The 12500-nt window shown below is 31.3% G+C and overlaps 1 protein-coding gene across 4 annotated transcripts in view; it reads left to right on the top strand.

Moving 5' to 3' along the window:
* Window positions 1-5110, top strand: part of Cad89D (cadherin 89D) — a 39100-nt gene extending 33990 nt beyond the window's left edge. For all 4 annotated transcript variants that reach the window (XM_035872270.2, XM_035872271.2, XM_035872267.2 and 1 more), the window contains exons 15-22: window positions 61-149; window positions 454-537; window positions 612-680; window positions 888-1088; window positions 1724-1921; window positions 2558-2725; window positions 3356-3717; window positions 4684-5110. In XM_035872270.2, coding sequence (XP_035728163.2) covers window positions 61-149; window positions 454-537; window positions 612-680; window positions 888-1088; window positions 1724-1921; window positions 2558-2725; window positions 3356-3717; window positions 4684-4715 — 1203 coding nt within the window. In that variant the 3' untranslated portion in view covers window positions 4716-5110. The remainder of the gene's footprint in view (window positions 1-60; window positions 150-453; window positions 538-611; window positions 681-887; window positions 1089-1723; window positions 1922-2557; window positions 2726-3355; window positions 3718-4683) is intronic.
* The last annotated feature ends 7390 nt before the right edge of the window (window positions 5111-12500 follow it).

The following is a 12500-nucleotide window of genomic DNA, read 5'->3' as shown; positions in this document are numbered from 1 at the left end:
TTTTTCTTTTTTTTTTTTTCTTTTTTTTTTCTTTTCTAATTGCGGAACTTCGGCACACAGGTATACGTACTTGACGATCAAAAACAAGTTGTCATGGTCGTTGGACAAAAACCAATTGATATCGAACCGCATTTGGATAATTTCACTGCGTAAGTAAAAATATTCCGACTTTCATTTTTCTCTTTCGAATGAATTCATATTAAGGATTAAGTTGATATAATGGAATTTTTAATACGATTTCTTTTTTTCTTCTTTTTTTTTGTTTTCCTTTCCCCCCCTCCCCTCCCCACTCGTTTTACCTACTATCCACGTTTGTTACGATATATCTATATTTTATTTTATAATTTTTTTTTTCCCTTCTTTTCTTTTCCCTCGATCGAGAATAAAGCAAATAAAAAGAAAAAGAAAAGAAAAAAGAAAAGAAAAAGAATAAAAAAAAAATAATATTTTCAGGGTTCTGCACAATATAACCGGCCTCGATGTACGTGTCAGGAAGCTTGAGCCGCATATTGAAAAGAACCTGATCGACACCACTTCGTAAGTATTAAAAGTCTTCACTTTTCCCGTCTCAGAGAGATTTCCGATCAGCACGTACTGCAATTTTGTTACAGTACTGACGTTTATCTCTATGCTATCGATCCACATTTGAACGTAATGATCGACATGGATACATTGCACAAGTAAGAATCATAATCTCTCATTTAATGCGGTCGATTTGATTTTCTTTTCTTCTTTTTTTTTTTAAATCTCTTAATTTTGAAATTAAAAGAAAAAAAAAGGGAAATTAAAAGAAAAAGAAAAAGAAAATGTCAAAAGAAATCAAATCGAACGTTATTGATATCATATTGTTCCTTGTTATTCTTTTTTTTTTTTTTTCTTTTTTACAGCGTTTTTCACAATAAAAAGATGGATATAAAGCGTGAACTGGACGAGTATCACGTACTCGAGATAGCTGGTAATGCACCAAGGAGGAATCATCGTTACATGCTCTCTACACTCGAAGTTGGTGTGGTTGTACTTGGATGTGTCGTCTTTGTTGGTGCCCTAATAACAGCAATCTGTGTCACCTGCGTTCGTAGAAACAAACGGTACGCGGCATACGGTTTAAAACGATCAATAGAAAACAACGATCCCATTACGATTGAAGCATCAACTACGATATCGAACTAATTTAAAAAAAGTTTATTATTTATTATTTTTATTTGTTTCATTTATAAATGGACACTAACATTTATCATTCTTCTTGCTTATTTCTATTTCTCTCTCTCTCTCTCTCTCTCTCTCTCTCTCTCTCTCTCTCTCTCTCTCTCTTTCTATATATATACATATATATGTATATGTATATATATAAATCTCAATCTCTTTTTCTCTTTCTATCTCTCTCTCTCTCTCTCTCTCTCTCTCTTTCTCTCTCTTTCTTTTTTTTTTCTCCATAAAATAGCATGAGTTAAAAAATTAATAGCATTGTCAGATATAGACTTTTAATATCTTTAATATATCTGAATGTATGTCGAACTTTTGTTAAGGGATTTAAAATAATATCATCCTACGGTCTCTTTTTTTCTATATTCTTTTCCTTCTTCTTTTTCTTTTTTTTCTTTTGCTATCTTCTCTTTTGATTTTTTGTCCTTTATCCACGTCGACATCTCCACGTCGTATCGATGATTTTCTCTTGACTACAAACTCTGTACTCTGAATGGGCTTCTCGAATTCGATTCGTTAGCCGTAGACGCCGCGAGAAGGCGATGTTCTCCAGCGGTGGCCCACTTGGCTTTGCTTTGGCAGACTCTACATTGCAGAAACCACCATTATTTCCAACCTTCGTCGATGGCCTTCGTTACGATCCAGAACCCTTTTGTACAGATATGACAAGGCGACAGAGTATCTGCGATCATGGACCTGGCTGCGTACGCTTTCACACGTGAGTTCAATCAAATTGGTAATAAACGATTGAAATTTTCAACAGTTATCATCATCGAAGGGATAATTAATTAATAATAATTATAATGACGATAATAATAATAATACGTCTATAAACTATATTTATATCTGATGATTATTAAATCCGATCGATATTATATAAGCGAATGATCTCAATTTATCTTAAGGAAATATTTTTTTCAAGTTATAAATAAATTAGATAAATTAATTAATTTTGTAATAATAACAAATAGTTAAATAATTAATTGGTATAATCGATTAAAAGACGATTGGATTAGATAATTAATTTTTTAACAAAAGGTAGATTAAAGGTAGATAATTTATCGAGAGAAATAAAAATCTAATTTGTTGGTTAAGTAAGGAAAAAAGAAAAAAAAACAAGGAAAAAGAGAGAGAAGGAGAGAGAGAGAGAGAGAGAGAGAATACAGAAAAAAGGGAAAGAAAAAGATAGGAAGAGAGAATGTGGGGAGAATTTTTAATTTCTCTCTTTTTTTTTTTTTTTTCTTTTTCTTTCTTTTTTTTTATAGCCACACGTTGGTTATCATTGAGAAGAGAACTTTCAATTTTCTTTTCTACAAAGATAACGAATGTTATCGTCACTATCGATCGTTTACAGGATGGGCGGAAGTAATGGGAAACATGGGGTGAGGACGACAGGTAATACGAAAGGACTCGAGGCATCCGCAACGTCCTTGCATTCCAGTGGTCAGGATTCAGGAATCGTAGCACGAGCCTCCTGTCACTGCAGTCACTCCTCGAGTCCTTCGAGCGGTGAAAGTAGCAAGTAAGTTGGAATTTTATTTCATTTCATTCTAATAATGTCCATGGATGAAAAATAATTTCAATTTGTACGTAACTACAATCTACAAACACTTTGAACAATTTTCATTTATAAAGATTGGAGAATAATTTTGATTTCAAAAAGAGAGAGAGAGAGAGAGAGAGAGAGAGAGAGAGAGAGAGAGAGAGAGAGAGAAAAATATCGTATACTCTTCTATCAAAGCCATTCCTAATAATAATCATTAAGTATGATAATGCATTTTCAATTTTTGTTATTATTAAAAAGAAATTCGATGAATTCATCGTGCTTAAATTAAATTGAAATTAATCGAGTACAAAGTAGTTTGTTACGAGATTGTTCTATCATTCTCTCTCATGATTCCCTTTTCCACAGGCACAATATTAAGGTTAATGTTATTCGAAATTTTCTTTGTCAAAAAAAAAAAAAAAAAAAAAAAAAAAAGAAGGAAAAAAATGTATAACAATAAAAAGAAGAAAACTTAAATCGCAAAAATTTATCATCGAAGGAGATATCCGAGGAAAGTTTCCTTTTTTTTTTTTTTTTTTTTTTTTTTACTTTTATTTTATATCTTATTATCTATTGTATCTTATTATAACGCGTTCGTTTTTTCAGTGGTTACGAGGATTCATTGAAATCATTGCAACGCCGTGAAAGAAGTAACGACCTGTCGCGCGGTAGTCACGATACATCAAGCGTCGTTGGTAGAAGAGCTAATCAAGCGTTAACGAGAAGACGACAACGTTTCAATTCCTTTACCAATCTCGAATCCATGTATTCGCACGAGATGACATTGCAAAGGGATCAACGTTGTTGCGTTACCGAGAAGAGACGAAAAAATGCCGATGGACGTGGACACGAGCATAGAAGGGCACACTCCGAGGCTGAAAACAATATCACCGAAACTGTTATCCATGAGCATCCTGGTATGGAATTACCATTGGCTAGTTCTTTACCAAACGCTTCGAGTTTGCACAGTAAGTTAAAAAATTGACAAAATTCTTTAATATATTCGATTAAAATTTATATTCTATATGAATTATCGAATTATCATTGTCTATATTATAAAGTTTATATCTTCATTTATTTATTTATTTTTTTTTTTGTTTTTTTTTTTTTTTCCAAAACTATATCTCTCAAATCTCATATTATTGATTTATATCGATTTTAAGAGCGTGTCTGTTTGGGCGGGGAGGAGAGTGATGGGCCGGCATCGTCTCTCAGTCTCGAATCAGGAATTGATTTCGATTAATGTCAATTTGAAATTCGTTCATTATCCCCACCCTACTCCATATATATATATATATATATATATATATATATATATATATATATGTATATCCTATAAAACGTTCGATACACATTCGATAAAATCGGCCCTGAAATGCGCAAGTGTTTTTTTTCATTGGCTTTATTTACAATTGTTCTCTTATGCCATTGACTGGCGGCTTCAGTTTCCAATTGATTGCCCATTGTAATTTTGGCCCATCTTCGAGTAAATTAAGTGAGCGAGCGACAAAATTTACATCTTTAATTATACGTTTCGTATTATCGTTATCATTCGTAAAAAAAAAAAAAAAAGAAAAATCGCGCGTTAAAAGTCAAATAATGATTTTTTTATTGATAGAGAAACGAAAATATTAGATAATTAATGATATTTGCAGAAATTTTTTTTTTTTTTTTCATTAGAAAACGACAAAATAATGTTAAGTGTCAATGTTATTAATGTTTCTCGGTAGATCGACGACGATTTTTTTTTTCTTTTTTTCTTTTTTTCTATTTTTTTTTTTTTAACCTTTTTTCAAGTGGTAACAAAACATTACAATTTAATTAGATATTTTATTTTAATGATAGAGATAAAAATAGAGAGAGAGAGAGAGAGAGAGATAGAACAGAGACGACTGATTAATATATTTGATTTTATTTCATTTTCTTGTTCACAGGTGCAACGAGAACGAGCCATATGTTGTATTAGAAGTCTCTGCGGTATTTCACGACGATTAGACGAACCTATGAGGAAGAGGAAGAGGAAGAGGGGAGAAATAACGGTCGTTGAAGAATACGATCACGTTCTTCCTTATATCTCTCTCTCTCTCTTTCTCTCTCTCTCTCTCTCTCTCCCTCTTCCTCTTCCACTCTTGTTCACCAACACGCAGAGTTTCTAACTGCAACGGGTCATAATGCTAATTCGAATGGAATCTTCACGAGCGATATATGCCGTTAGGCAATGCAAATAGTATTGCCAGTTAAGTGAGAATATTTAAACGTGAAATGGTGTTTATATTGTCCGAAACAACGAAAAGAACGATCCTAAACGTTAGAATATCGTTAGAACGTTAATTATTATTATTATTATTATTATTATTATTATTATTATTATTATTATTATTGTTTATTATTACTATTATTATATAATATTATATATTATTATATATTATAATATATTATTTTCTTTTTTTTCTTTTTTTTTTTATTTTTTTTATTTTTTTTTTCGAGTATGTCTTTTTTATGTTAGTACTTACATGTATATAAATATATACATACATATATACATAGATAGACAGTTACATAGTTATATTAATAGAGATTAGACGTCGTGTCATTTTCGTTGCCAAAGTAACTCGTACGTCGGGATTCGTGAGCCAGGTTCGTTTTTCATTTTAGATTTTAACTTTTTCTTTTTTTCTTTTTTTTTTTTCATCGTTTTACTTTTCTGTATATAAGATATAGGATACCACGTTGGTGGACGATTTTTATCGTTCCTCTACAAGTGGCCTTCATCGATCTTATTAGCACGGTGAGCATTTACGATTCGATTTTTACTCTTAACCTCCTTTTTACGGTCCATTTTCCTTTGGTTTCCATTGGTTTTTCTCTTCGGGGAGAAGAAAAAAAAAAAAGGAAAAAAAAGAAAAAATAAGAAATAAAAAATAAAAAAAAGGAAGAAGAAGAAGAAGAAGAAGAAAAAGAATATTAAATCGCCGAGTTTCATTTCTTTTTTTCTTTTCTTTTCTTTTTTTCTTTTTTCCTTTTTTGTTTTATCGACCACCAAGTTTTATCTCCTCCATTCAGCTCAACGTGTTGAATATTCTAGAAAATTAGAAACGTAGAATGTGACTTGTTAATGTTAATTTATCCTGTAGATATGTATAATGTATAATGTATAATGTATAATGTATAATGTATAATGTATAATGTATAATTTATGTAAATTTCTTTTGTAATACACACACATTTGTAATAAATTAGTAGATAAATCATGTGTTTATGATTATACTTAAGTACACACATACACATATATATATATATATATATATATATATTTTATTATTATTAATTCGAATAGATATATTAGATTAAAAAAGCGAAAATTCTCGATTTAAGGAACGGAAGGACATCAATCGTAAAACCTTCACTCGTGTAAATAATTACATACATGTTACAAATGCGTAAAATTAAATTACAAGAGTATTATATCTAATCATTCCGTTTATACGTTTAAAATCAAGCACAATTAATCGGGCATAACGTTCGTCTGTTAATTACATCATCCATTGCAAGGTCACCTTTATCATAGCAATTTCTCATTGGCCTTGGTCCGATCGAAAGAATGTCTTTCAACGCAATCAAATCAGCGTGGGTGTTTTAATTACGGGAAGACGAATCTCATGTTAAGAAAATTCTTGCGCTTCTGTCATATCCATCGTTTAATGATGATCCATAATAAGGTGCATAGTCTGTTGGATTATTCGGTGGGAGAAGGGAGGGGGAAGAAAGAGGTTTATTAATGAGAAAATGCACGCTTAAGACAAAAGGATCTATAAAGGAGCAGAGGAGAAGGAGGAGGAGGAGGAGGAGGAGGAGGAGGAGGAGGAGGAGGAGGAGGAGGAGGAGGAGGAGGAGGAGGAGGCGGAGGAGGAGCGGGGCCTATAGATTGTGTCAGATATGAACTAAGTTATCCGGGGAGAGTGAGTGATTGAAAAGAAAAAAAGGAAAACTTTTATATGAATGAAAATAAAATAAAATAAAATAAAATAAAATAAAATAAAATAAAATAAAATAAAAGATTCGTAGTAAAATTTTTAATAAAACAAATTTGATGAAAATAAACGTCAATGTATTTTCATTGGATAATATCTAGGAAAGTGTTTTATATAAAATATGTTAGTATCGTCTTTTTAATGTTTCTATGAATATGAGGATGTAATCAAAAGAACATAAGAAAAATATATATATATATATATATATATATATATTTAAGAGAGAAGATTACACGATTGTAGCAAAGTAAAAGCCTAGGGTTAGATCATAGGGTGGTCTGCAAGTATCTAGGATGGCTCGTGTAAATACATATATATATATATATATACACCCATTGTCCCTGACATCTTCCCAGATGGGTTCGTGAGCATCTGAGTGGAACAATTACAACTCGTTTTCAAGCCATTTACAAATGATTTATCTGGACTCTTACGAGGACCTTTCGAGACATTAGCACGCAGTAGACATAACGACCCTGTAACACCTAACACGTTCAACCCCTGTTCTCACTCACCCTCTTCCTCCTCCTCCTCTTCCTCTTCTTCTTCTTCTTCTTCTTCTTCTTCTTCTTCTTCTTCTTCTTCTTCTTCCCATCCTCGTGAACACCTTTATATATCCTAACTTTTCACCTCCTTTTTTATACTTCTTCTTTTCCCTTTAGTAAATATAGCATTCGACGACGTGATCGTATTACACACTTTCCACATTAAATACCACTTTTTCAAGGATTTGTCATGACGTTATCTAGAAAAGCCAAAGCTAAATATAATTTTTTTTTTTTTTTTATTATCTAGAATGTTATTATAAATTTTTCATTTATGTTTATCAATAATACGATAAGACGATTACTTATTGAAGTAAATATAATAGGGAGGATAATGAGAAGTCGAACGTTTCGTTAGGATTTTGTTAAAAATTGATTATGTTCTATCTCTCCCCCTCCCCCACCTCCACCCCCTCCTCCTCACCTTTTCTGCGAGCGTGAATGAAGAAAATAGGGGAAAGAAGGTTGAAGAGGGTGAGATAGGGTAAAGTGAGCGGGAAGGGGAGGATTAACGATTCGGACAATCGTAAATCACTTTTATAGAGCATCAGAGAGGACTCCATCCCCATCCCTTGTCGTGGTCATTTTCGAATCCGTTTAGTAGCTTTGTATTCGTTTGATTTATGAAAAAATAACAAAAAAAAAAAAAAAAAAAAAAAAACACTAATAAAAACAAAAAAAAAAGGAGAAAAGAAAAGAAACGTTTTATCGTAATGCGTCTGCTGTCTACTTAATTGTCTACTTGAAAGAAGAAAAAAAGAAAAAAAAAAAAAAAGAGAAAAGGAAAAAAAGAAGGAAAAGAAAAATTCGTAAATAAACATAAGGACGATCAATTAAAAATGAATGAATTGAGTTATGATTCAAAGATGAATATATACAGGGTGTCCAAAAAGTATTGGATCAAACTTATAATATATATTATTGACAACAAATAGACGAATAAAAAAAATTTATATAAATTCAGAAGTGTTTGATTGAAAAGATATATGCTTTTTAAAGATTGCCGAACTCTTTCTTTCTTCTTCTTTTTTCTTTTTGTTTCTTTCTTTCTTTTTTTTTCTTTTTTTTCTGTTTTTCCTCTAGACTTCTATTTATGGACTCAAGCAATAAAATTGATTTAGAAAAGTACGATAGAAATGGACGATGAACTTTGGCAATGTATTCAAATTGCATTTACTATTATATATATATATATATATTTCCAAAATACAGTTGGAATATTAAAAAGAATTTGGCAATCATTAAATTCGACGAATTCGACGAAGAAAGCCTTCATTTTTCCAGTGGAAAGAATTATCGAACATTTCTTATAACTATTATAATAAATCATAAATATCATTTAAAGACATATATCTTATCAATAAAACATTTTCTTGAGTAAGTTTGTATAAATTATTTTTCATTTTTTTTCGAATTCAGTAATACGTAAGATAAGTTCGGTCTCATACTTTTTGGATACCCTGTACACACACACACACACACACACACACACACACACATATATATACATGAATATATAAAATTATCGGATATTTGTCGGGTATAATGTTTATGATAAGAGTGGAATGAAGTGGAGATGTTTAAAACGTTAAATACAACAAACTATAAGAAAGCGTAGTAATAGAAATAGAAATAGAAATAGAAATAGAAATCATATAGAAGTTTTCTAATATCTAAATAAGTTTAATATTTAAGTAACGATAAGTTTTGTAATCACGTAGAAAATGTATGTATGTCGGGAGGAATGGTTGCGTTAAATGCACGAACGCATAGTTACAGTTAGGATCAAGCGTGTGTCATCGACATACACACACACACATAGACACACATACACACACGTACAAAGAGAGTGAGAGAGAAATGAAAAGGATGGAACGAGGAGTGTTGTCGACTACAAACGGCTTTTCCAACCGCGCATCTCGACAGGATCGATAGAGCCAGAGATAGGTATAATTCGGCAGTCGATGCTGCGGCACAACAACGATTACCTGCTCGCACATACTAAAAGGATGGAAGGAGATAAGGGTGACGGGAAGGAGAGAGGGAAGGAGGGAGGATTGTGAGAGGAAAGTGGTTGGTTGGAAGGGTGATGACTGACGGAGAGAAGGGAGACTTTGGATTGAATTAGAGGGAGTAATGATGAAGACAGATAATATATTTCGAGAAAATCAAATTTGGAGTGTGTCGATCGTTTAGAAAGGAATCGAATTATGTGGCCGTTAATAGGATACGAGATGAGATGTCGACGATTAAAAAGTTAACCTTGAGTTTAGCTACTATTACTAATACTAATACTACTACTACTACTACTATTACTACTATTATTATTACTATTACTACTACTACCACTACTACTACTATTACTAATAATAATATTAATACGATGGTGCTCAACTGGTTCTCGATTAAAAATCTATGAGGTCTTCTTTATTGCTACGAGATGCTCGTGAGGCATCGGTTATCATGTGGAAAGTGAGAAGGAGGAGGAGGAGAAGGAGAAGGAGGAGCAGGAGGTGGAGGAGCAGGAGGAGGAAGAGGAGAAGAACGCAATGATGGGGAAAAGTGATTGAAGGGAAAAAGAGGGACAGGAGAATCTCGAAGATGACCGAGGGAGGTAGAAGCATGATCTCGTCATGGATTAAGTAGCTAATATTTCACTGGTGTATTCGAATAACGGTATCGAAGGACCGCATATCTTGTTTCACGTGACGACTTAGCTGGGAGCTTCCGTAAGCGACACCGACAAGGCTACAACCTTCGATTTTATCCTGTAAATCTCTTGTCCTTGAAATAAAAAGAGATTTCGTATTATCCTGGTATTATTTTCTATTTGTTTCGCATTCCGATCGAACGCTTGTTTTTTTACATTTATCTTTTTCTTTCCTATTTTCTTTCTTCTTCTTCTCTTATTTCTTTTTCTTCTTTTACTTCTTCTTCTATTTGTTTCTCGTTCGTAGATGCATTTGGAGATTATTGACGGTGAGGGATACGTTTGTTTGACTTTTCTTTTTTCTTTTTTTTTCTTTTTCTTTTTTCTTCTTCTTTCCTTTCACTTTTTCTCTTCTTCTTTTCTTTTTTCTTTTCTATTTGATAGATTAATATGTAAAAAGGACCTTCGCAAAAGTGGATAATGTTTATATGTATATAATAAAATATTTCTGTCTCTGCGTAACTGCAGGCGCATGTTTCAATAATCTTAAAATGTATGTATATATATATATATATATATATATATATTTATATATATTTAGAATATCTTTCACGGACTTCTATATATCAGCAGATTCCAGAGATGTCGACGAGATGGTTTAGTGGCTCGCAACATTCGTAAAGAATTTCAGGGATATTCATATACATATATATATATATATATATATATATATATATATATATATATATGTATATATATATAAAATGGAAAAATGTTATGTGAAAATATTGAAAATCAAAAGATTTTCCCTTTCGTCCATTCCATAATTCAATAATTAATAATTGAAATTTTCTTTATTAAAAATCGATACGTTGAATAAAGTATAGATTTATTAATAAATGAAATAACAAATAGATGAATAAACATTGTCGAGTTAAAATTTTTCAGATTCCATTAAAAATATTCGATAGAAAACGTGCAGCTGTTATTTCAATGGTATTTCATTCTAGTCGGTGAAAGCGATATTTCGTTCGTATAAATCTGGAAAATGTGCTGGCCGAACGATAGTTATAGAGTCGATAACTCCGAACGTTTTATTGTTACAATAGAAGGAACGAAAATTGGTGATAGTATCGGTGTATCAGAGTGAGAGACAGAGAGAGAGAGAGTGAGAAAAAGAGAGAGAGAGAGGGAGAGAAACACACATACAAATACACGTACATATAAATATACAGACACGTACCGACAAACGTAGACCCTGATAACCTACAGTTTACGAGTTTTAGCTTCAAGAGGAATGCTACTACTATGGTTTTATCACCAGTCGACAAACGAGCTGCCGCTTGGTGGTCTTCTCGTTCTACGACGAAATTAAAGTTCCCTCTATCGTTTGCCGAATTTCCCTATGCGGATATTTCTTCGTATAAATGCAAACACAAGGAGACAGTCAGTCGGCTCTTTCTAATATCTATATATAATCTATATATGTATATATATATATATATATATATATATATATGCATTTATGTATCTTACATGCGTCAGATATTAACGAAGTAGAAAAAAACGAAGGATGTTCTTTTTTCCCATCTTTCTTTCTTTTCTCTTTTTTACTTTCTTTCTTTCTTTTTCTTTGTTTGTTTTTTTTTTTCTTTTAATTTCTTCTATTTTCCTTCATCATCATCATTTATCCGTCGACGATCGTGCGGCGCGATTTTTCGAGTTAAAGGCGATTAACTTTGACGGTGTAGAAAATCGTTATTTACGAGAGAAAGATTCCTGGCAAATCTCTATTCTATCCTATATTTAACAAAAAAAAAAAAAAAAAAAAAGAAGAGGATGGAGAAAAAGGAAAAGGATTTTCATCGTCCGATCGTTTGAGGGTGGAAGGGTGTGGGGTTGTTGAAGTTAACGAATACGATCGCGTCGGATTAAGACCTCGAAGCTTTTCGTACATCGAAATACGAATGTTGTTTGGTAGATAGTTAGTTCAGGGACTATTGATAAATCCATCTAACATTCTTCTAACAATTGAATTGAAAATTATAGATGAGTAGAGGTAAATAAATAATATACAATATCTACATTAACTCTATTGTATTAAATTTATAATATATATGTATATATATATATAATTAAACATAATATTATATTATATATATTTTTTATATGTTTTATATATATATATATGTTTATATATATTTTATATATATTTTTATATACATGTATTTATTATATTTGTATACATATTTTTTTTTTTTATTATAAATTTTTATTATAATTTTTTTTTTCTTTTTTAATTATAAATTTTTTCAGAACGACAGATTTAAAAATGTTTTCTGTCGTAAAAATGTTTTCTGTCCAAAAAAAAAAAGTCAGTTCAGGGGCTATTGATAAATCCATCAAACATTCTTCTAACAATTGAATTGAAAATTATAGATGAGTAGAGGTAAATAAATAATATACAATATCTACATTAACTCTATTGTATTAAATTTATAATATATATGTATATATATATATAT

The sequence above is a fragment of the Vespa mandarinia genome, chromosome 13 (assembly GCF_050613455.1).
Source record: "Vespa mandarinia isolate Hongniang chromosome 13, ASM5061345v1, whole genome shotgun sequence".
Classification (NCBI taxonomy): domain Eukaryota; kingdom Metazoa; phylum Arthropoda; class Insecta; order Hymenoptera; family Vespidae; genus Vespa; species Vespa mandarinia.
The sequence above is the reverse complement of the archived record's forward strand: the minus strand, read 5'-3'. Positions and strand labels throughout refer to the sequence as shown.